This window comes from Prunus mume, linkage group LG2 (genome assembly GCF_029339155.1).
Source record: "Prunus mume cultivar Tortuosa linkage group LG2, ASM2933915v1, whole genome shotgun sequence".
In the NCBI taxonomy this organism is placed as follows: domain Eukaryota; kingdom Viridiplantae; phylum Streptophyta; class Magnoliopsida; order Rosales; family Rosaceae; genus Prunus; species Prunus mume.
Genome location: NC_142699.1, coordinates 20,186,359 through 20,211,772, shown reverse-complemented (window position 1 = coordinate 20,211,772; position 25,414 = coordinate 20,186,359). Strand labels below are relative to the sequence as shown.

At 37.3% G+C, this 25,414-nt stretch overlaps 2 protein-coding genes and 1 pseudogene across 3 annotated transcripts; all 3 read left to right on the top strand.

Annotated features, from left to right (window-relative positions):
- Positions 1-11,370: 11,370 nt before the first annotated feature.
- LOC103321576 (amino acid transporter AVT1I-like) lies at positions 11,371-12,935 on the top strand. The gene is made up of 3 exons (XM_008223392.2): positions 11,371-11,507; positions 11,600-12,207; positions 12,289-12,935. The coding sequence occupies exons 1-3, from the start codon at positions 11,408-11,410 to the stop codon at positions 12,805-12,807; spliced, it is 1,227 nt and encodes a 408-aa protein (XP_008221614.2). The 5' UTR covers positions 11,371-11,407; the 3' UTR covers positions 12,808-12,935.
- A 3,837-nt stretch (positions 12,936-16,772) lies between these two features.
- OTP85 (Pentatricopeptide repeat (PPR) superfamily protein) lies at positions 16,773-18,986 on the top strand. Its single transcript, XM_008223391.2, has one exon. It carries the CDS (start codon positions 16,891-16,893, stop codon positions 18,670-18,672), a length of 1,782 nt encoding a protein of 593 aa, XP_008221613.2. The 5' UTR covers positions 16,773-16,890; the 3' UTR covers positions 18,673-18,986.
- Positions 18,987-19,164: 178 nt separating this feature from the next.
- Positions 19,165-25,333, top strand: LOC148919803 (amino acid transporter AVT1J pseudogene; annotated as a pseudogene). The gene is made up of 2 exons (XR_016124219.1): positions 19,165-19,846; positions 19,980-25,333. The product of XR_016124219.1 is annotated as an amino acid transporter AVT1J pseudogene (transcript).
- Positions 25,334-25,414: the final 81 nt, after the last annotated feature.

Below are 25,414 nucleotides of genomic sequence, written 5' to 3'. Positions count from 1 at the left end.
TGATGAGAGTATCTTTAGCAGTCACATCATCAAAGTACCAAAGATATCTTTGTTACTTCACTTTTAAATTCTTTATAAAAAGTTTTAGAATATGCAAAGCAGAGCCTTTGTTGAATTCTGATCTACAAAGTAGAGCCATTGAACCATGTCCACAATTTTGCCAAGCAATCAGTTAGGCGGAAGTCTTTAAGCCATGCCTCTAGAATCTGTGATGTGTCCTCTTCTTTTGGGTGACCCAATAGCGAGGGCCAACCAACGTTTTCAATTTTCTTGCTCTGAAAAGATGAGGTTAGGCTTCCCTGAGATTTACCATATATGGAATATTGTGGACAAGGAGATGACTGCAATAATTATCTCATAATTGAGTTCCAATGAATATGACTTCACATGGTAGCATTAAAGATTTAGATATACCAATGCCTTACGAAACTTGCATGGTGGTGATTGATGGTGTGATTGATTTTGATTTTTTTTTTCTTCCTAAAGTTAGGAAGGGGATGAGGGGTTTTCTCACCGTTTTCTCACACGTTGTCAAAAGTATTATGGAAATTTGAACTTGAAATTATCGATCTGCAAGCCAATATCCTTTTTCGTTAGGCTAAATCCGTTGGCCAATAGTATATATGGGAACACATATTTTCAACAATCAATAAGAAGGTGACACGTGAAAAAAGGAATATTATTTACGTCAACTAATTACCCTAATTAAATTCTATTTAATTAGAAAATTATCTTTAATTTAAGATAAAAATATCTCCCTAAATTAAGGATCTGATTTCCAGCAAATCTCTTTGATTTATCCTATCATCTATTTTTGGGAAAGAATAATCCTAATTAAATAGGGATTATTCTTCAAACCCTAGCCAAGCAAGGCTATAAATAGATGGCATCACACTACATTTGAGGTAATTCTAAAAACCCTAGCAAATTTCATTCCTCTCTCTCTCTCTCTCTCCCCCCCACACGGCTTCAACCACCACTACACAGCTCCACGCCACTCGGCTTTCCCCGTGAGAGAAAACCTCCATCCTTTCCGTTGTTTGTTGTATCTTCCTAAGATCTACTTAACTTGACTTAGGCATCGGAGGGCTTTTGGCCAACACACCCAGAGTGTGGTATGTTAACTCCAAACTATTCTCTTGTGTGAATATTTGTACAAATAAATTGCTGCTTTCATTGAGAGCTTCGAAATATACTCAAAGCATTGCTCTCAAATCTAAAGAATCTGTTTCCTTCCATTCATCACTCAAAGCCTTCTAAACATCCATGATTGGAAACAAACGTACGAGAAGCAAGAACGCCGTGATGACTTAATCCTTGACAGGTTCGAGCCAACACGAAGGCGTGGTGTCGAACCAGTCGCCGTACTCCACTGCTGTGACCACGGCTCCACATCATGGCCTTGTGGCCACCATCTCGGTCTCACCTCAAGAAGTAGAACAACACCTGCAAGGTCAACCCCAGCTTGAAGAAATGATTCAAGTTGTCAAAGCAGATGACCACTAGGTAGACGTTTGGAATGCATACGCTTGGAGTGCAATCCCTGGCATGAAACACCTTCATGAAAACTTAGACATGGGGAACTTGAAACCCAATGAAAATTAAAAGGGGCGAAATGTGATAATCCTCTTGCCCCGATCGTTCGGGTCTTCGCGAGCCACATCATTAGTCAAAGGCTCCGCCAGCCTAACATGCACGTTATCTAATATGGCAAAAGTGAAGCTGGCACACCACTTTTGGAATTGAACCTCGGTGGTGACACAATGCAAGTTCACCACGAACCTCCTCTTGTACATCTGAGAACCACCCCATAAGTACATGGGCACTTGTGAACCTGATGACCGGCTTTCCTTGTCAGATGACATGATGGCTGAACAACTGCAAAAAGAAGGAATTTCACAAGTCAAAAACCTTAATTTGTGGTTGAATAAAAAGAAAAACCAAAAAAGCAGCCACGATGCCACTATCTATCGCCAATCGCACCAACCTCTGCAGCCGATCGCACTAGCTACGCCAACCGCCCTAGCAACAACCACCCGGCTAGTCTTAATATGACCAGCTGATCCTCGTTGAGAAGCCCAAAAAAAATAAAGACATAAGAAATATTTTTTCGACTTGTCTTGGTGTGCACGACAACTCCCTCCTCGACAAGCAATTCTCACCTCCAAGATCTTTCTCACAAGCAAGAAAGTAGAAGAGACAAGTTTGTGATATGAAGAGGAGTGAATAGGAGCCTTGTATTTGTAATGGTTGGGCATCCTTGGTCAAGAAGTAATCAAAAACCTACTCCAATTAGGAGCCCAACTCCAAGAAGTAATCAAAAGCCTCCTCCAGTCAGGAGCCCAACTCACAAAAGTAGCTCAACTTTCAGGGAAAGCATAATAAGTATTTCACATCTTCTTCATGCCATATATGCGCAATGCAGAAGCTGAGGGGGTATTTGTGGGAACACATATTTTCAGCAACCAATAAGAAGGTGACATGTGGAAAAAGGAATATTCCTTAGGTCAACTAATTACCCTAGTTAAATCTTAGGGAATTATCTTTGATTTAAGAAAGGAATATCTCCCTAAATCAAGGATCCGATTTCCAACAAATCTCTTTAATTTATCCTATCACATATTTTGGGGAAAGAATAATCCTAATTAAATAGGGATTCTTCTTCAAACCCTAACCAAGCAAGGAAGCTATAAATAGATGGTATCACACCACATTTGAGGTAATTCTAAAAACCCTAGCAAATCTTCTCTCTCTCTCTCTCTCTGACACCACATTCTCTCTCCTCTCTCTCACACGGCTCTGGCCACCACCACACATGGCGGGCCATGATTTAGGCACCGGAGGGCCTTTGGCCAAGACCCACGGGTGTAGTCTATTGACTCCAATATATTTTATAGGAAATGAGAAAGAGGAAGAAGAAGAAGAAGAAAGTTTAAAAGACGAAGGAATCAATGATTTTTATCAAAAGTAGCCAAAATTTAGTCCCCACTTTCAAAAATGCAAGTTTTTATAAATTCTTTCAAATATAGCCAAAAACTCACCTAAATAGACACAAATGCCCTTAAAAATTAAAACCCACATAAACTTAAAAAATTCCAATATATTTTGAGTTCCAGTTATTGATATACTTGGTATCTTACTTTAGATCGAGACTTTGAAGAAAATTGATGCCTAAACTCGTATCTCACAAATAACCTCAATGGCACAATCGTAAATATTGCAAAAAGGGTTTGATAAAATCTGATCTCTCTCTCTCTCTCTCTCTCTCTCTCTCTCTCTCTCTCTCTCTCTCTCTCTCCCCGACGACAGCCTTCGCCCTTTCTCTCTTCGAAACTCAAGCCACCAACCACAAAGAACGGACGGACCAATGCCAAAAGGATGGCCCGCCCCGGCGTCAAGACTTGGCCCTTCCCGACATCGACCGCCACTCCACCGCCGAAAAAGCCGAGAAAGGGTCGATTTTTAGCTCGATTTTCATCGCCTTCGTCCAACCACCAATTCCGACGAGTGAGGTATGCTTTCTCACCTATTTTCCATGATCTAACTGATAGTTGGGTAGGATTTTATCAATTTTGAGCTTAGGTAGTTCGATTTTCGAATTGGATTTCAGCCAGTTTTGGGATCTCGATTCCGTTCACTTTCGGTCTCTTTTGGGGTAGGCCCAAGAACAAAAGAGACTCCAAATAGGGTGTTATACCAAGGGTAGGAGTCTTGAGCTGTGATTTTGAGATTTTCCTGTGAAGTGTTATCGCTTTGGACACCCACAAGTTGCCGGCGCACGTGTGGTGGCGCGTGGGCATGAGCAGAGGGGCATTGTGTCCCGATGCAATCTTTTGTTGTCACGAGCGCGTAGGTGTGCTCAGATTCCAATTTGGATATCGTTTGTGTGTCGAACGAATTTCGCCTAGTGTGCGATTTTCGGATTTGATAGGTTCGGATTGTTGGATCGAACCCAAATTCAAGTATGTTGATCTAGGAAATTCAAGAATTGTATGGGATTCGGCGGATCATTAAACGGAGTTTCGAATACTCCGGAAATGCCAACCCTAGGGATATGATTGTAGTAACCATATGATCGTGTGATTGTGAGCGATCCGACCGTCCGATTTGCACTAGACTTACAGGACGTGTATCCTAAACCTTGTGAAACCTATAGGAACTTTCGGATCGTAAAAGGAGGTAGTGGGCCCGTGGGCCCGGTTGACCAAGTTTGGGTAGTTTGGCCCCTCGGTTGACCGTGAGTCTTCCGAGGTTGCTTCCCTCTTCGAGGAGTACTAGAACGACCTTATTAACGAGTCTCGACCATTATTTGAGTTATGTTGACTATGTTGGAATTTTGAGAGTGTTTTATATTATCGTATGAAAATTATTAGATATATTATATACTCAATTGTTGAATTGGATGTTTTGGTGATATATTTTGGTTTTGGCATATTTGAGTATCTTGAATATGTATATGTATTTTTTTGGGAATATCTATCTATGTTTGGCTATGTGTGGGGTACTTGGGTTGTTGTTGTGAGGTTGTGGAAAGAAATGAGTTTAGAATGTCAGTTTTAAAGTGCTATAAGCACTACTTTAGGTACCTCACCGGATATGGGTTTTATGCTTGAGAGTTTGTTGTCTATACTATGTATAGAGGTTTGGAACAATTGAATTAAGGAAGGAAATGTCATTTTAAAATATTATTATAAGAGTTACGAACTCCACCATCATACGTACCTTCCCTGGTTACTATACACACACGTGCCGTGTTTTGGGCGTGTGGGCTTTCTTGGTCACGGATTCTGGAATTGTGGGATGCCAGAAAATTATGGATATGTTGGAACTCAAATGCCCTTGAACAGGGGTTCGTTGACCCTTAACAGGGTAGTCTGTGCGCGTAGGACTTGTCACGCATACGAGTCTTGAGGGTCTCGGCTGTACGTGTTGGCTAAGAGTTCGTCCCCCAATTGGACAGCTCGTTCTCTAGTCACATGGTTGTTGAGGACTCCTCCATATGGTTTAGTTAAACGATCCCTAGTTTGATTGTTTTCCCCCAGTACATGATGTGCATCTTCATATGTACCTTCCCTTGGATACTGATACTTGGAAACAGGCAAATGGATACCTGAATACATGGATATGGATATGTGGGTATGTTGGAACCCGGGCATACCTTAACGGGGTGTTACCGTAGACCCTTGATTGGGTAGTCTACGAGCGTAGGACTTGTCACAAGCGTACTAGTCTTGAGGGTCTCAGCTGTACGTGCTGGTTGAGAGTTAGTCCCCCAGTTGGACGACTCGATCCCTAGTCACATGGTTGTTAAGGACTTCTCCATGTGGTCTAGTCAAACGATCCTTGAATTGGATTGTTTTCCCCTCGTACATGATGATGATGAGAGGTGGGTGTGATTATATATATATATATAATTATATGGACACGCATATTACATAGGTATATGTGGATTTGTTTCCGGATTGAGATCCGTGAGGTTGTGCTTTGTGATTACCCTGCATGGGTATGAATGTCTGAGTCCCGTTTTGGGAAGTGTGGTTTGGTAACATACACCTTGGATAGGGTATGGTTGTGCGGAAAGAATTGATAAAAGAAAGTTTGTATATTATCGGAGTTGTTACTGTTGATGAAAGAACTACGTGTGGCTTGATCCCTCACGAGGGGTATGTAGGTAGCCTAGAGTAGTACCTAGGTGCAGCCAGGGACTAAATCTTACTTATGTTGTTTTTATTGAGTATGGTTCTGACCTTGTCGTTGGTCCTGAAACTCGGTTGAAACCGAGGTGTGATTAAATAATTGTTCATACTTCGTTTGGTTAAGGGAGGGTTGTGTAATTGTGTTCTGGTCAAAACCGATATAAAACCCATTTTGGATTGTTGTACAATTTGGGTTGAGGCCTTAAACTACTGGTGATTGTGTTGGGAGGTTAAAACCTCGCATGAGGGATATTTGGGAAAGTTAAATTATGTAAATTACAATTGGCATTCATAATTATGTTTGAGTTTATTATTTACTTGGTTTAAGGTATTATTTGATTTAAGAACATTGCTGGTGGTTCTGTTTCGAATTATTTAAAGGCCGGACGCCTATTACGTAAAGTTGCATGTTATTATCTTGTGTATGCTGCTGTTGGGATATATGAATTGTGTTTTTTAATAGGTTGAAAATTTGGGAAATGCTCATTTTACAAGGGAAACTCTGCCGAAATTTCAGCAGAAAGTCTCATACTCTTTTTCCTTAATTTTGAGAAAAGAGGATTTAGTTCAGAAGTGGGCCCGACATTGATGTGATGTCGGGAATTCCACAGATTTGTCCGGGTTTCGAGGAATTGGCAGGTTCTATCAACGGGCCGTGGTGGAAGCTCAAAGGATATGAGACTTGAATTTGGCAGGGTTGCATTCAAGCTTGGTGAAGATTGTTGCCCAGCTTTATAGCGGGATGAGCGACTGTTCAAGTGTGGCTGGAAACAAGAAGGGTCGGGCTTACCTCAAACGTGGCTAGAAGGTATGGCTGGGTTTGGTAGTTGGAGGCACAACCAGGCTTGAACCACAGAGCTGCAAGATACGGCTGGGCACGACCGGGTTGAAGGATTGCGACCGGATTCGATGCTTGGAGAATACGATCGGGTTGGTCGGGGAGTCGGGCTTATAGACGACCGGACACAACCAGAAAATCTAAGGCTTGCGAGACAGTGGGCATGGCTGTAAGAGCTGGGATCTACAAAATTGCTACCCAGTGTATTGAAAGAATGTGTGGCCGGGTATTTGAGTTGGATGAGGTGCGATCGAGATTTGGAGCAGGTGGGGGCTGCTGATTTTTTGTGGCTGAGTGTCCTGAATAGGTGTTTGCGGCTGGGCTGCCTCTACCCATATTAATATACATATACATATATTACTAAATAAAAATGCAGATTAAATGAAGGTTTTTGTTGGCGGAATAACTTTAGAGCTCCAGGAATTCAAAGGTCAAAAGGGGCATCCTTATATTATTCCAAAGGCTCGGAGGTCCAAGCTCAAGCCATGAATTCGAGCCCAGGATTTTCAGAGGATTATATGCACGTGACGGAGGCCTTACAAGGAAAGAAATCAAGGAGTTTGATAATGACTCTGATGTTCCAAAGCAAGGAAGAATCAAGCATGTCAGAATATTTCAATCAATGCAATCCCATGGATTTAGGATGGCTTCGAAAGGAAAGATTTTTAGAAGGGTTGACATTTGGCCATTCAATGACCAGCCCATGGGCTGACGAATGCCCTATATAAACCTCACAAAATGAAGACATCGGACACACAACATCAGACATACAAACCTATTTTTCGTCTCGCACTTTTCTTTTCCTATACTTGGGATTTTACTTTTCAAGCACTTAGTGTACGAGTTCTTTATTTTTCCTAGTGTAAGTTTAAATTCTCGTTCAATTTATATTTCTTGTCATTTAAATTCAAGTTTATTTCAATTTCTTTACCTTTCATTTTATTGCACTTTTATTAAGTTTAATTTCAAGTTTAATTTAGTTTATTGCTCTTATCGTTCTTATTGCTTTTATTTCGTTCTTGCTTTATTTATCGCTTTGATTTATTTTATAGCACTTCAATTCTTGTCTTTATGTTTATACGCATATTTAGTTTAATTGCATTATTTTTACTTAAAACCCTAAAAATCACAAAAATATTTGTACGAAGCCTAACCATCATCGAGCCTGGGGAAGTGAAAGAATCTAGGCCAAGAGGAGGTTCCTTACTTGGCCGATCAATCATTTGATCAGAAGTTAGAAGCACAACATATCTATCTACTCACATTTCATTCAAGCCTAAATTCGTGGCTTCGTGGTGGCACTCCTCACATTTAAAAGAAGAATGACCAAAAGTTCATTCCGTCGGCTGCCTCGACTGAAAAGAGGGAAACACAAAGTAATGCTAAAATAAACAATATTGTTGAGTATGTGTCACTAAAATGGAATAGACTAATAAGTAGTCAACTCCTATCTTCTATCAACATCAACTAAGGATACAATTTCCAGAATGCTTTATTCCTCATCTTCAAAAGTTTACATCAGAAAGTTTAAGAAAATTATAAAATTAAATATTCATCCATTGTTCATTCTAATTCATAAATTTAAATAGTAAAATATTACACCCTATCTACAAGGTAGGATAAAGTGCAATTAGATTCTTGCAAGTTTGTCGATAATGGCCAATTGAACCACATCTTGAACACTTACGAGTTGATGGTTCTTCTCCGCATGATGGGATTCTCTTTTCCTTGCGCCTGCCGTACCTTTTTCTTGTAATTGGTGGTAGGAAATTCTATCTCGTACGTCATTAGGTACCCCCCAATCAGTCTGATCCCCAATAGTTCCCCGTAATTTTGTCAAAAACCAATTCCATGATGCATCATTCTCTGAATCTCCAACTCCGAATGCAACATGGTATGTTTGGTTATTTCTGTCCTTCCATGTGGAAACAAACAATGTCCCACGATATTTACCTTTTAAAAATGTTCCATCAAGTGCAATTACTGGCCTGATAACAGTATGAAATTCTTTTATGCAAGGTCCAAGTGACATGAAAAAAATACATAAAATGATTATTACTGTCAGTTTCAATATGAGTTATCGTACCATGATTTTTGGCTTCTAACATAGCACAATATGATGGAAGTATTGCATAAGATTCCTCTGGCGATCCCCTAACCAACTATAGTGCATGTTCCCTAGCTCTCCAAGCCTTCACATAACTTATAATATACTCACACCCATATCCTTTTGCATATCCTCCATGATGTCGTGGGGTCTATGTACTCGTGATACACCCTCGTACTTAGATTTTATGCATTGACCAATAAGAGAACTACTTGCATGTTGATGATGGCGATGAATAGCATCCAATGAGCATGTGTGTTTTGTAAAATATTTTTTTTTACCATGAAATATGAGGATCTTCATACCTTGGATGCAAACAATTTCCACATGCGTCGGTCATCGACACAACCAACTTCAACTTCAAGTGTTAGGAATTTATGCTATGTTAAGGTTGAATAAAGTGGAATAAAATAAAGCCAGTTTAACAAGAGAGTGAGGAATTTATCCCCATAAATTTCTTATCAACAAATTCTTTATTTAGAGAGAAAGAAAAGCAGCCTGGTATTACGGATCGGTAAGTTGAATTAGGGAGTGTTGGAATTGCTTCAAATTCCCATAAAAGAAAGCAAGATATTCCTCCCTCGCCCTCTGCAAGAAACCCAGAACTCACGCTACACCATCAAAACACCAAAATTGATGAATTTCAATTTCTTGTTCCTACCAAGCCAAAGAAACAAAGAAACAATTAAAATAAAGAAGCAACCGCACGAATAAGCAAAAAATATGCATAAAGAAAAAGAAGAATATTACTCATCTGTAGTTCTACCAAGGCTACAGACATGCGTGTTCAGCAGTAGTTCGACCAAGGCTACAGACATGCGTGCAATTCCAAACTTTGTGTAGTAGAGTTTTGCTTTTTAGGTTTACATGGATTTTAATTTCAAGGGCATTTGTGTTTTTTTAAGTGGATTTTTAGCTATATTTGAAAGATTTTATAAAAACAGACATTTTTGAAAATATTTTTGATAAAAACTCGAAATCAATCCGCGAATATTCTCCGGTATGAATAATATTTGCACAAACAGTATGATTGAATGAATTGGTAAAGTTTGCCATTGCAGCAGGCCTATCCAAAACCAGAAACCATCTGCTATTATTGCTTCCAATGCAATTATATGCAAGCAAGGAACGCACTTTATCATTCTTCGTGTTGTCATGGTTCCACTCTCTCTATAAAATGCTAGCCAGTCAAATGTCCATGTGGATCATGTGAAACATAAAAAAGCATGCAGTTGCAGTGGGTAGTGCCATTGTAAATGGGTTTCTAGCTTTCTGTAGTGCAAACCTGTGTGCCCAACCAATAGCATCCGCACCATTGACACTAAAAACAAGCCATTAATTCGATCATAGAAAACATAAGATAACCACCTAATTAGTTAAAACCCCATTATTTCTTAAGCATCATCTGCAATATTAGTTAAAATATAATTTTATATAATCTTGAATTTATAGTACTGGCCCCCCTCCCCTATATTAGCTTCTAACTCCACCACCGGCTACAATTTTACCTTTAAACAAAAGTATGGAAAAGGACATAGGTCATTTTAATGGGTGTCCTTCCTTAGTTGGATTGTGAATTAAGATAGGACCACGAGTGTGGAGTGGGCTTCTTTGGGATCGAGTGTTGTTTTTGACGATACAATACAACAAAAAAGAGACGACATTATTGCATATGTTTTATGTTGCTCAAGAAGAGTGTAAAGTGAAATGTTAATCCCCCCTTAATTTCCATAATTAGATACAAAATAAGTTACTAATCAACTACGCGCCGGTATTAACAATCAATTTATTTTCTGTCTGATTCTTGTGAAATCACCACAATTTATTTTATGATGTTCTTCTTTCTGTTTGTTGTTGTTGTTGTCAAAAGACAATTATGAGAGATTATTCATCTCCCCTTTGAAGAGAATGGACCCTCAAGTCAAGAGAGCTTCAATTTCCTCTAAAGCAATGGTTGTGTTGTGACATGTAAGTGGATTTCCTTTGACAAACCTAATTATAAAGCTAATAATGATAGACTTTTTATTGTCACACATAATTATATTTCAAAGATTCTACAAACAAGCTCTTGCTCTGCCCAATCGACCTTTTCCATTTATTATTTGACGTTGGTGTGTGCCTATCTACTCATCCGCACCGTCTCCGCCTTTTTTATTTATTTCCTGGAACAAATGATTTTCTTAGTGTTAATGCTTAGGTCACCTGTTCCTCCCCCCGACCCCACACACACACACACATATAATATATATATATATATATATATATATATAAATTTTTCAAATAAAAAATTATTTGAGGAACACTCTTTAAGGTTTCATACAAGTTTTTTTTTTTTAATGATCCAAATCATCTATTTTTTAAGTCTACATTCATAGATTATTCTTGCAAAAAAAATAAGACAAATCAGAAACTGTTTTCAATGTCCAATTGTGTCCTACAAAATCAATAAACACGATACTTCAAAAAAGTACTAAAATTTCAGTAATTCAATTGAGTGGCCAAATGATATTGAATTTAAGTGATTGCCAAATGATATTGAATTTAAGTGATTTTATGTAGAAATAATATTTGAATGAGTATCTTCAAAATAGACGGTTTGGATTAGTGAAATACAATATAAAGTGGACCCTACAAGAGTGTCCCTCAAATAAACTTATTTGTGGAATCCCTCAACTGAACCTCCCTATATATATATTGTATATCTCAATACACCTCTTATTAGTATGAACCAAAACCAACCCAGAAGGAAAAAAGAAAGCAGAGAAAATGGAGAGCCAAAACCAGCACCTACCCCAATCTCTGGAACCAAGCAAATTAGGCACCACCTTTTCCAGAACCTGTTTCAATGGACTTAATACATTATCAGGTTCATTTTGTCTCTTTTAATTGCTCTATCTGTCACACCACATTAATATGGTATCAGTCTAATTAATTATAATTCCCATGTTAATCTCTCAGGTGTTGGCATACTATCAATTCCTTTTGCACTTTCTGAAGGAGGGTGGCTGAGCTTAATACTTCTCTTTCTGTTGGCCTTCCTCTGTTGGTACACAGGGCTACTTCTACAAAGATGTATGGATGCAAATCTGCACATAAAAACTTACCCCGACATCGGAGATGTTGCTTTTGGACAGAAAGGAAGGATCACCATATCCATTTTCATGTACCTTGAGCTGTATTTTGTGGCAGTCGAGTTTCTAATATTAGAAGGTGACAATCTGAACCAGTTGTTCCCAAACATGGGTTTCAACATGGCAGGCATCAAAGTTGGAAGCAGACAGTGCTTTGTTCTGCTCACCGCGGTTGTGATTTTGCCAACAACATGGTTGAAGAATCTGGGACTCTTAGCTTATGTTTCTGCTGGAGGGGTTTTGGCTTCTGCTGTTTTGGTTGCTTGTGTTTTTTGGGTTGGTGCCGTAGATGGTGTCGGGTTTCATGAAGGAGATGTTCTTCTGAATATGAGAGGCCTGCCTACTTGTATAAGCTTGTATCTGTTCTGCTATTGTGGCCATGCAGTTTTTCCCACACTCTGCAATTCCATGAAAGATAGAAGCCAATTCTCAAAGGTCAGAATATTCTGAAAACGTTGCCTCTTACTTATTTTTGTTTTGTTGACATGATATTATAAACAATTTCCTTCCTTGCAGGTGTTACTTGTCTGCTTCATTACAAGCACCATCACCTATGGATCCATGGCTGTTTTGGGTTACTTGATGTTCGGACAACATTTGAAGTCTCAAATAACACTAAATCTTCCAACAAGAAAAATTAGCTCAAGAATAGCAATTTACATCACTATAATTAATCCCCTCACTAAGTATGCAATTGTAATCACCCCAATTGCTGCTGCCATTGAGGAAGCGCGCCCTATTCGCAACAGTCGTGTAATTAGTATCCTTGTTAGAACACTAATTGTGATCAGCACTGTATTTGTGGCATTGATGGTTCCATTTTTCAGCTACGTAATGGCCTTTATTGGTTCATTTCTGAGCGTCGCCGTGTCGGTCTTGTTGCCGTGCTTGTTCTACCTTAAGATCAACGTTGCTGCTCGGAGATTTGGGTTGGAGTTGGTGATGATTATTGGAATTCTGGTGATAGGGTCTTTGGTTGGCGTAGTGGGTACGTACACTTCTGTGAAAGAAATTGTAAACCGAATTCTGGATTAATCATAATGGTGGGTTTTAAGCTTTTTCACGACTTTCCTCAACCCCACTGTTGAATAAATCTACCATGTAAATGATGTTCATGCAATATATTTACTATAACAACCCAAGAAAGTCGGAATTTTTTATTTGTTTTTTGGTCGGAAACAAGTTTCATTAATATAGAACGTCAGAGAAGCTGTATTGAGTAGACAAACATGTCCCATCGTCAAATCAAAATGCTGCGGGGACAAATTTACTGGTTGAATTCATGTGAGTGAGCATGGGTGAGACGTATGAGGTGGCTAGTCAAATGTCAATGTGTACCATTACGGTAAATGGGTTTCCAACGTTTTACAGTGCAAGCCTGTGTCCAATAGCATCCACCATTAACGCTAAAAAGAAGCCATTCGATCACAGGAATCAAAAGAAAAGCACCTATATCTGGATTCAAAAGAAAAGCACCTATACCTGGATTCTAAAATCTTACTTTCATTGTCTGAATTGTTGTGAAAAATAATAGTTTCCCTCCTTCCGTAAAGCCAAATACAAAATATTTATATTATAAATAACATATAAACAAATTGAAAAGCTTTGAAGGTATAATGAAATTGAAGAAAACAAAATAATAGGGAAATAAAAGGAAAATAAATAATAGGTAAGAAGGTGAGTTTGGTACGGTGAAGCACGTCAAAGACGTTGTCCTAAAGCCTTTGTAGACTCCCTACGTGCAGGTACTGATGGTCTACAAGACTCCAAGATACCCTTGTACACAAACTTAAGATCCGCTATGAGCACGTTCATAAACAGATATAGGTATCCAAGTCACATAACCATTGCCCAAAATAATAATAATATAAAGTAAAGAATATATGTAAAAGTAGAAAAGGAAAGAATTAGTTTGTGGTGGTGATTGTGGTATGTGATATTCTGATAGTGTATTGTGTTTCTTGTGTGTATATCAAATGTGAAGGAGGAGTGGCCTTTTATAGGCATCCAAAACATGTAACCTTCACCAACCATAAAAGTTCACCAACCAAAAAATTAAGCCTAAATATTAAATATTTATAACCCCACAATAAATAAAATAAAAAAGCCAAAATAATTAAATAAATAAAACGGTTAAATTTTTAAAACCTTTTAAAATTCCAACATTTCCATGGTTTGCTGATATGAAATATGAAAGAACTATTTATCTTTTATCCACAATATCATAGTTCTCAAAGGTCGGAAGTCTGAAAACTTGGTTAAAATTTCTTGCCATTGAGGCCCTATTTGGTATACTACTCAAAAAAGTAAATTACAAAACTATGATAGGTCCCTACATTTTCTATTTCGTATATATATACCCATTACTCTATAAATCTATGTGTAAAACTCAATTTCAAATTTAAATAACCTGTATAATATAAGTGGTCATAGTATCCCTATGTTTTTACGTCGTTGTCATCAGACTTCATATTTTATTTCTAAATTATTTCAAGCATTTTATTATCTGCCATAATTGTAATTAATACTCCCTATTAATAGCATATCAATAACCTCATTTCTTTTTATTGTCATTCCCTCAACATATCGCCCCTAAATTTGCAAACAAAAAAAAAAAATTGTAAATTACATATCCATTAATGTACCTATGAAAAATATAAATATAAATATATATGTATAAAAATATAGGTATATTATTTACCAGAAAAATAGGTACACAATAATCTATAGAAAATATAGATACAAAATATTTTTTTATTTAAAAAAAGGTAGATTATTACAGAAAAATAGGTACACAATAATTTATAGAAAATATAGATACCCAATAATTTATACTAAAAAATAATAGGTTGATTATTATGCATGAAAAAACTAGGTACAATAAATGAAATCCAAGTTCTAAAATAGGTAGATTATCGGGAAAGATGAAACAAAATTTCAGAAAGGTAATAAGGAAAACGGCCTTTTTTGGCCAATACATTGTTGACTGTATTAATGAATTTTAATAATAAAACGGATAATTAATGAGATTTTCTATTTAAACCCCCCACTTCTCTTTGTTCACCCAAATACTTAAATCATTAAGTTGTAAGTTTTATTACAGTGTAAAAAGACAAAAAAAGTCATCCAACTTAATACTTAACCCTAGTACATCTATTCACACACCCCACCACTCTACATATTAAGTTTTAGAAAAATAAAAATTCCTCACCACTCTTGATATCCTTGAGATCCGATGCATTGAAGCACCGTATGCGGCTAGACGATTAGGTTCCACAGCTGTAGAAGATTCTTTCCAACGCTTGAAGAGAAAGATCAGTCGTGACAAAATCTCATGTATACTACAAATACTTTTGCTTCAAACTGATGCCTAGCACAAGAAGAAAATCTCATGTATTTTTGCTTCAAACTGATGCCTTCAAACCCTCCTTAAACTGATGCCTAGCACATACTTTTGCTTCAAACTTTCACCCCAAACAAAATCTCATGTATACTAAAAATATTGTTTAATTATTTAAATATTGGGGTGAACAAAGAAAATTGTGGGGTTTAAATAGAATTTTTTTTTTATTTCTTATTTTTTTAGCTTGAGGTGTATTTAAGAGTAGTTTGGGAAGATAGTGGGGTTTTTTTAGAAAATGTAAAAATTTAAATTAAAAGTTGGGGTGAACTTAGAACATGGGATGAACTAAGAGAAGTGTGAGGTTTAAAATAGAAAATCTCTAATTAATTGCAGACAAAATTTTTAGAGGGAATCACCGCAATAAATTGGGGAACCAAAAATTAAAATACCACCCCATTACACGTTGAAATATAAATAGGGGTATTTTGACAATCAAAAAAATTATAATAAATAAGATATTGAGCTTAATAAGGTAACTTGATGAAGGGTTGTAAGTAAGGTAAGTTGAATTTGAAGGGTGTAAGTCAAATTTACTATTCTTTTTTAAAACATGAGTTTTCAAATAGTGATTTTAAGATCTAAAAACTTGTTTGGTATTGAACTTCAAACTACTTTTAAGATCTAAAATAAATTATTATTAAAATCAGAAAATCAGAAACCCTAATCCCCAAATTGGAATTAACAAAAGAAAAGAAACAAGATGTGAGGCATAAACCCTATCAATTTTGGTGGTGCACAACTCCAAATTGAACTCCCCGACACTGAACTTAATTCAGTGGTTTTGGTGGTTATTGGTTTGCAAAGACAAACCCAATCAATACGAGAGAGAGAGAGAGAGAGAGAGAGAGAGAGAGAGAGAGAGTTTGAGTTTTTGAAAATGGGCATACCAAACGAGCACTTATTACGTTTTGTTTTGTTGACATGATATTGTAAACAATTTCCTCTCATTGCAGGTATTGCTTGTCTGTGTCATAACAAGCACCATCACACACACTTGATGTTTGGACAACAATCCAATAAGAAAGTTTAGTTATGTATATTCCTCTTCTCTGAACTAATCTTTCGATTAATCCTCTCACTGAGTACGCAATTATAATCTCCTCAATTGCTGCTGCCGTTGAGGATGCACCTCCTTCTCGCAATCGTCGTATAATTAGCATCCTTGTCAGAGATTTGGGTTGGAGTTGTTGATAATCATTGGAATTATGGAGATATGTCTTTGGTTGGCATGGTGGGTACATACGCTTCTTTGAAAGAAATTGTAAACCAATTCTGAATCAACCATAATGGCGGATTTAAGCTTGTCCCTGCTCAACTCTTGATAATGGAAGTCACATTAATCAACTACATGAACTTTAATCACCTGTGATGTTCAAGCAATGCATTTAAATTTTAATCTAACAACCCTGAATTTGGACAAACAAGTCCTATAATCAAAATGGGTTTAGGGCTAAATTGAATCCACAAGAGGCCCTTACAATACTGGACTTTTTGAAATGATATGATTCAGCAAGTTGGGCTGAATCAAACAGAGGGCCGCTAGAAAAACAGTTATATTTTTTTTTATAAATATTTTTTATTTTGTAAGAATTAGAAAACAAAATTTAAGGTGAAGTATTTCCACACCATATCTAAAATTTGAGGTTTTAGTGCCATCTCATAGTTTGGTTCCCTCCAAATAAAAAATCACTGCAGTTTTGCATTCAAAGACAATTATGGCAGCACCGGCTGTCCAAATGAGCCCATTCTCTCACCCAAAAACCAACACCAACACCCCAGTCTCTCTCATACCCAAGTGCACGTCTTTCAGAGAGCTCAAGCAAATCCAAGCCTTTTCCATCAAAACCCATCTCCAATATGACATTTCTGTCCTCACCAAGCTCATCAACTTCTGCACTCTTAACCCAACTGGTACCTCCATGGACTACGCCCACCACCTGTTCGACCAAATTCCCCACCCTGACATTGTTGTCTTCAACACCATGGCCCGCGGCTACGCACGCTCCCATACCCCATTTCGAGCGATTTCACTATTTGCTCACATTCTGAGCTCAGATGTCTTCCCAGATGACTACACATTCCCCTCTCTTCTCAAGGCGTGCGCCAGCTCTAAAGCCTTAGAAGAAGGGAGGCAATTGCATTGCTTTGCTATCAAATGTGGGCTTCACCTTAACATTTATGTGTGCCCTACACTTATTAACATGTACACTGAGTGCAATGACGTGGATGCGGCTCGCCGGGTCTTTGATAAGATACCAGACCCTTGTGTTGTTGTACACAATGCTATGATCAAGGGCTATTCTCGAAGTAGTCGGCCAAATGAGGCATTGGCATTGTTTCGAGAGTTGCAAGCAAGCAATCTTAAGCCAACCGATGTTACTATGCTTAGTGCTCTTTCTTCATGTGCTTTGTTAGGAGCATTAGACTTGGGGAAGTGGATGCACGAATACGTTAAGAAAAATAGGTTTGATAGATATGTTAAAGTGAACACTGCACTGATAGATATGTATGCAAAATGTGGAAGCCTGGAGGATGCAGTTTCTGTATTTGAAGACATGAGTGTGAAAGATACTCAGGCTTGGTCTGCTATGATTGTGGCGTATGCAACTCATGGTAATGGGTCAAAAGCCTTATCAATGTTTGAGGAAATGAAGAGGGCTCGAATTCGGCCTGATGAGATCACATTCTTGGGTCTCTTATATGCCTGTAGTCATGCAGGATTCGTTGAGGAGGGTTGCAAGTATTTCTACAGCATGAGTGAGACGTACAGGATTGTTCCGGGGATTAAGCATTACGGTTGTATGGTAGATTTGCTAGGACGGTCTGGACGCTTAGGGGAGGCTTACAAGTTCATAGATGAATTACCAATTAAGCCTACACCCATATTCTGGCGAACATTGTTGTCTGCTTGCGGAAGCCACGGTGATGTAGACATGGGGATGCGGGTGCTTGAACGAATATTTGAGTTAGATGACTCTCATGGTGGGGATTATGTGATCATATCGAATTTGTGTGCAAGGGCGGGGAGGTGGGAGGATGTGGATCGCTTAAGGAAGTTGATGAGAGACAGAGGAATTGTAAAAATTCCTGGCTGTAGCTCCATAGAGGTGAACAATGTAGTGCATGAATTCTTCTCAGGGGACGGGGAGCGTTCTGTTTCAACAGTACTGCATCAAGCAGTTGATGAGTTGGTTGAAGAATTAAAGCTGGCTGGATACGTTCCTGATACTTCTCTAGTCTTTCATTCTAACATGGAAGATAAAGATAGAGAAGTTTCTCTTAGGTATCATAGTGAGAAGTTGGCCATTGCCTATGGGCTCTTAAACACTCCCCCCGGGGCAACAATCCGTGTTGTGAAGAACCTTAGGGTATGTGGGGATTGCCACTCTGCTGCTAAGTATATATCATTGATCTTTAATCGACAGATAATTCTCAGAGATGTTCAACGATTCCATCATTTCAAAGAGGGAAATTGCTCTTGTGGGGATTATTGGTAGTTGAACTTATTGAACCGGATATCATCTTTGTCATAGACGCATAACAGAGGAAATTTATTGTCTTGACAATATTCTTCATTGCGTTAGTGGAAGGTGATCCACTTGATACTTGTGGACAAATTCAATGTTATATAAGAGTGAGGGGAACACGAACGCAGGTTGGTTTCTGTTGTCAGTCTTGGTCAAATCTGCCTTCTGTGATCACCGACATATCATTGTGATTGAGTGAGTATGAAAAGTTAACAAAAACAGGAATGCAAATTTGTTGTAAATCTATTTAAAATTTATTTACTTTCTATACATTTGTACATATACATTCTGCTGTTATAAAATCCCCATAAATCCTCACACGGTTATCAGATCCTGTATTTTCTTATTATTATATATGAAGGAGATTATGCTGATAGGAAGAATATAAAAGAAGGAAACTGTACGAAAGAACAGTATGTTGAACAATATTGGAACTGAAAACCTACTTTGTAAGGTTTCCCATTTTCCTCAAATCTAGTTTTCCTATGTCTTATATTTATTGCCAATGCAATTATGAAGCACCTTTATCAATTATCATCTTTCCACTTTATAGGTAATGTCATTCAAATGTGAATACTGCTTCCCATGGTGGGATACATATGCAGGCTGAAGTGCACTATGTAAAAATTTATAAATTTTGAGTATCCTAAGCTAGCCATCCCACTTACCCACTTACCAACTCTTAGTTTAGTTGTGAAGCACATTCTTCATTGCTATCTGCTTAGTTTAGTTGTGAAGCACATTCTTCATTCTCAGAGTAAGAATTAGAGTTAACCCATCTCCCTATAAATACATCTGGATGTTCCTCTTATGCATATGAATCGAACACAGACTCCCTTGACCTTGAAGCAAAGAAAACAGAGAGCCAAAGCCAGCACCTGCAGTCTCACAATCTCAGAAGCCAAACAAATACCATAGCCTTTCTCAATGGACTAAATGCAGTATCAGGTTTGTCTCCTTGAGCTACAATCCCTTTGCACAAATGCTCGTAACCACCTGAGCTAGAAGCCCTTTGCACAAATGAAAGACCTTAAAGCAGAGAAACTGGAGTGCCAAAACCAACACCCGTCACAACCACAGGAACCAAGCGAATTAGGCACCACCTTTTTCAGAATCTGTGTCAATGGGCTTAATACATTATCAGGTTCGTTTGTCTCTTTTAATTTCTCTATGTAATGTGACTCACACCACATTAATATGGAAACAGTCTATTTAATTTAAATCTCATTCTTAATTTACACTCTTTTACTTGCTTAATTACCTCGTTAATTTCTCAGGTGTTGGGATACTATCAATTCCATTTGCACTTTTCCATGAAGTTGGCAATAGTACAAGTGCAGTGCGCAGAATAAAGCTTTGTCTGCCCCCAACTTTTATACCTGCCAGGTTGAAAGCCCATATTTGGGAACAATTGGTGCAGATTATCCTCTTCTAAGATTAAGAATCCCACTGCTATTAAATATACTTCTAGATACAACAAAAAATTAGATATGGCGACCCTTCTGCACCAGTTGTTACCAAATATGGGTTTCAACCTGGCAGGTATGCAAGTTGCGGGCAGACAAGCTTTGTTCTACTCACTGCACTTGTATTATTGCCAACTACATGGCTGAAAAATCTGGGGATGCTAGCTTATATTTCTGCTGGAGGGGTTTTGGCTTCAATTTTATTGGTGGCTAGCTTGTGCATTTGAGGGAATTGGGTTCAATGAAGGAGATGTTCTCCTAAATTTGAGAGGCCTGCCTACCGCTATAAGTTTGTATATATCTGTTCTGCTATTGTGGCCATGCGGTTTTTCCCACACTCTGCAATTCCATGACACAGAGAAACAAATTCTCAAAGGTCAGATTCTGAAAACTTGTTGCCATTTAGTTATTTTTGTTTTGTTGACATTATATTATAAACAATTACAAGCACCATTACATACGGCTCCATGGCCGTTTTGGGTTATTTGATGTTTGGAGAGCATTTGAAGTCCCAAATAACACTTATTCCAACAAGAAATATTAGTTCAAAAATAGCCATTTACATGACTATAATTAATCCCCTCACACCCACTTGTAATCACCCCAATCGTTACTGCCATTGAGGATGCACACCCTTTTTTCAACCGTCGTATAATTAGCATCCTCGTCAGAACGCTAATTGTGGTTAGCACTGTATTTGTGGCATAACCCTTGGCCTTTGTTGGTGCATTTCTGAGCGTCATTGTGTCGATCTTATTACCATGCTTGCTCTACCTAAAGATTAACGTTGCTGCTCGGAAATTTGGGTTGGAGTTGGTGACAATTATTGGAATTATGGTGATAGGGTCAGATCGATCCATTGATTTTAGAGGCTCCGTGCAAACAGAGGTGTTGAGGCCCTATATATACAACGAAAAACAAAAATCATAATCCATAAATAGAACCAAACACATCCTTAGTGACATCAATACTCATAATCCATAAATTTTTAAAAAATCGATCTCTAATAAAGTCAATTACATTTACTTTCTTATATACAAACTTTGTTTCAATCAAATTTGGTAGCTTTTAATTTTCCAAGCTGTGGTAACCATGATATATCATACATTATAGTTTGATAACAGCCCACATATTTCTAGCCAAATCAAGTATATTCAGCTACATCAAATCATCTAAGAATCCTTACAGAACCAAGAAGACATGAATTAATGACATGTTTACTAATCCGTAATTTGATTAGGAGGAATTGAATTGAGTAGGAGTTGGATTGAGGAGAATTAGATTTCGGATTCCTATTGAAGTTGTTTACTAAACCATATGGATTGATGAGAGTTAGATTCCGGATTCCTATTGAAGTTATTTACTCGTTTGGTACACCGTATTAGACTCTGGATATGAGTAAATAGTCCATGTCATGTGTTTGGTGTCAATTTGTATTATTTAATTACCTGACTATTTTATACGGGTTGGGATTTTAATACTCTCCTTACTTGACTAACTAATATAACTCATACACTCCGGTTTAGATAATACACGCTTAATTATAAGACTAGGGATAAAGAACACGCATTCAACGTGAAAAATCAAAACGCTCTTTTCATTCTTCTCCCTAGGGTTCTTCTTTGCAATCTTCTACACAGGTTATTCTCATTACTCTTCTCTTGGTATCCATCTCTCACTCTCTATTTTTCATACTCTCTCAAATATGCTTCTTCTTGCTTCTTCTTTCTTCTCTATATATTTCTTCTTCTTTTAATTTTTTTGTGAAAAATTAGGTTATGAGTTTTTCCTTCTTGACATTTTTTTAATCGAATGTGTTGTTTGTATGTGATATAATTTGACGTTGTGGAATCTTTAGCAAATAAATTGATTCGTGGAATTGTTTCTTTGCCCATGTTTTGCTTTTTATGGGTGTTTTTCAGTTTTTCACTGTGTTGAGAACAAATAGAACTAGGGCTGGGCATTTGGACCCGAAACCCGGCCAACCCGCCCAAACCAAACCAATGGGTTGGGTTGGTTTGGTTTTTTTTCAATTTTTTTTTGGTCATCGGTTTGAACCCATACCAAACCGAAATATATGGTTTGGTGTACGGTTTGCAATATTCAAACTCACGGTTTAACCAAACCTAACCGAAGATATTAAAAAATATTATATATAATATTATTATAACAAATATATATATATAATACATAGTTTCAATCTTTTCTTTTTCTTGTCTCCCAATCTCTCCGTTTGTCTTGTCTTCATCAGTCCCTCTCTCTCTATTTTTATTTTCTCATTCTTCTTATATATGTCACGCCCTCTCCCCGTCTCCCTTTTCTTCTTTTTTCATTCTTCTTCTTCTCTCTCCTTTCTTTTTCTCCTCTTCTTCTTCTTCTTCTTCTTCTCCATCTCTCCCTATTTTTTTTTTTCTTCTCTCTCTCTCTCTCTCTCTCTCTCTCTCTAAGAAAGCCAAAAAACCGAAACCAAACCAAACCAAACCAAACCACCAAGTCCGGTTAACCGAAGTGGTCGGTTTTCATCAATTATGGTTTGGTTTCGGTTTTCAAAATAGCCAAACCGAAGCCTATGGTTCGGTTTCGGGTTGAGCTTAAAACCGAACCAACCCAAACCGAGCCCAGCCCTAAATAGAACAATGGTTGGGGTATGATTGTGAGGGATACCAATGGTTGCTTTGTGGCGGCAAAGGCAATTTGCTTTTGAAATCTTGCTGCTCATAAAAAAAGGTAGTATGTGAAACACGACAAGCCTACTAGTGTGGCTTGCATGCAATGCACAACTAACATACCATAAAATACTAATCACAATTCAATATCTCTTTTGCTAAGCACAATTATGCATTATACACTCCATTAACGACCATGGTCTTTTGGCTAGATTAATTTTTAAGGTGAATCTTCCTTTTATTCTTTTTTTGGGTGTATTGATATTACTTTTACTAATTTTTTCCCCTTTATATTATGCCTAGATATGTATGAAAGAAAAATCATGGCATACTTTATTATTAGATTGTGGTTCTTGCATACTGTGGCTTGGTGCATGATGTGATTCATGACTTACAATTTGGAACAACGACGCCAAGAAAGGAATGCCATTAGGAGTCAAAGGTTTTTCAGGATTGCAACTCGGTCGAATTATTTAGATACCATTACAAGAATTGATGACATACAATGTGTGAACCAAATTAGGATGGATAGAAGAACTTTCCATTATTTATGCCAATTGGTTTGTGATGATGGGAGAGTGAGAACAAATGGTTCAGTAACCATAGAAGAGCAAGTGTGTATGTTTAGGAACACGAATGGTTCGTGTCCCTAAACAAGATAAACCAAGATATTGAACGTGAAAGGGGGATGATGCAACCAATATATTGGGAGTTCGTACTCCTGAAAAAATTTCATGTCATTTGAATTTCAATTTCCACTTAAATTATCAAAGAATTTTAAAAAAAATAGTATGATCCGATGTTATTCGGAACCACACCAAACACAGTATAACATAGTCAGACTATTTATTCGGAACAGCACCAAACGCCTTATAATATTATGGATAAATAATCAGTACCTTTCGGAACAGATTAATACTATTCGACAGAAATTAGTCAGTACAGTCTGACATACCAAACGAGCCCTAAATCATATAGAGTGGTACTAATTACTAAAATGTCTTTGTTGTTATGTTAAAATAGATGACAAATTTGGAATTTAAAAAACTGTGTGAAGATATAATAGGTAAAAAAGATGAATTCCTAATGGATTAGTTTTTCATGAATTATAATACCACATCCCGCCCAAGAATTGAATTTCTCCAAAATCATGAATTCAATTCCTAATTTTGTATGGGTCCCACTTACTTTTCAATTTCTTGATGTGAAGTAAACGCAAGATTCCTCCGTATGTAAAATTCAATTCCTGATGAGAATTTCAATTCATGATTAGTAAACACACCATAAATCTGACTAAAATATTAAACTACATACGTTAAAATTCAGAAAAACACTAAAAATTCTTATCCACAAGAACAAGATTATCAAAACTGTGTATAGCTCTAACCCAAATATGCATGAAAATATTCCATTCATTGTAATGGTTGATTCTCCATTGTGTCATGTGTGCGTGTGTGGACAGATGACTTTTTGTTGGACAACGAAGACACGAGCTCTCCACCTGTCTCTTGGCACTACTTGATTTCTAGGAGCGAAAAAGAAATCGAACACAACAGTGCTTGAAAATGTGACAGCATAAAACCTCAAATCAAAGGTCAAATAATGATGTTTTAAAAAAAATATATTTAAAAAAAACCGAGTTAAGGAGAGAATATCCTCTTGAACTGATGATGCCTGTGTTTTTTAGTATGAAAGCATGAATGGAAATCACGGCACGCTATTTCGACAAATGATATTATTGGGGACCATTTATAAATTCATGTCACAACCACATGTAGACTTCGTTATTGGATCCAATGAAAGATTCAAGTGTGAAAGCTTCACTTCCTTAACATAACTTGGAAGGCTGATACAATACAAGTAACAGGACAACGCAGTAATTTTTTATTGGGAGTTTCACTAAAACACCCAAAATGGGAGTTGAAATTATAAAAAAACCCAAGCACTATTTAAACATATAAACACACCCAAAACCCATCATTACACACACTTAAAACTCATTTATAAACACACCCAAAAAGTTGACTTTGGAGTTGATTTTGGGTGTGTTTCTATGTTTAAATAGTGCTTGGATTTTTTTATAAATACATGTCTAGGATTGGGTTTATTTATAAATTTGTATTTTTTTATTTATTAGTTGCTGTTTATTTTGCTCTGTTTTCCCACCAATTAATTTATGAAATGGATGCTGCAAAAAGTCACAACTATGGCTGGCCTGTGTTCAGACCTTTATGAAAAAAACTCAACGCAATCTGCCAATTTGCCAAAATCAGAGGAGAATCTCCCGTTGAGATTTGCCCAAATGATATGTAATTAATGGCTCATTTTGATTAATTTGACCCCAGACCAAAAAAAAAAAAAACCACTAATTAGGAAAAGAATGGATTTTATAAACAGCAAGAAACAAAAACAATGAATCTGACAGAAAAGAAAATCCCACAAATAAGAAAGGAAGGAGAAAAAAAAGAGAAATATATAGAAAAAGTTAGCCGACATGTAACCATCATCATGCAACCGTTACACTGTTACACATGTAAATAATGCAGTGGCGTAATTGATATAAGCATATTGCTGGATATT

Bases quoted from the DNA above. Each gene is read 5' to 3' on its own strand.
- LOC103321576 (XM_008223392.2), top strand. From the start codon at position 11,408: ATGGAGAGCCAAAACCAGCACCTACCCCAATCTCTGGAACCAAGCAAA. The intron at 11,508-11,599 runs GTTCATTTTGTC...TTAATCTCTCAG, and splicing joins TGGACTTAATACATTATCAG to GTGTTGGCATACTATCAATT. The intron at 12,208-12,288 runs GTCAGAATATTC...CCTTCCTTGCAG, and splicing joins ATAGAAGCCAATTCTCAAAG to GTGTTACTTGTCTGCTTCAT.
- OTP85 (XM_008223391.2), top strand. From the start codon at position 16,891: ATGGCAGCACCGGCTGTCCAAATGAGCCCATTCTCTCACCCAAAAACC.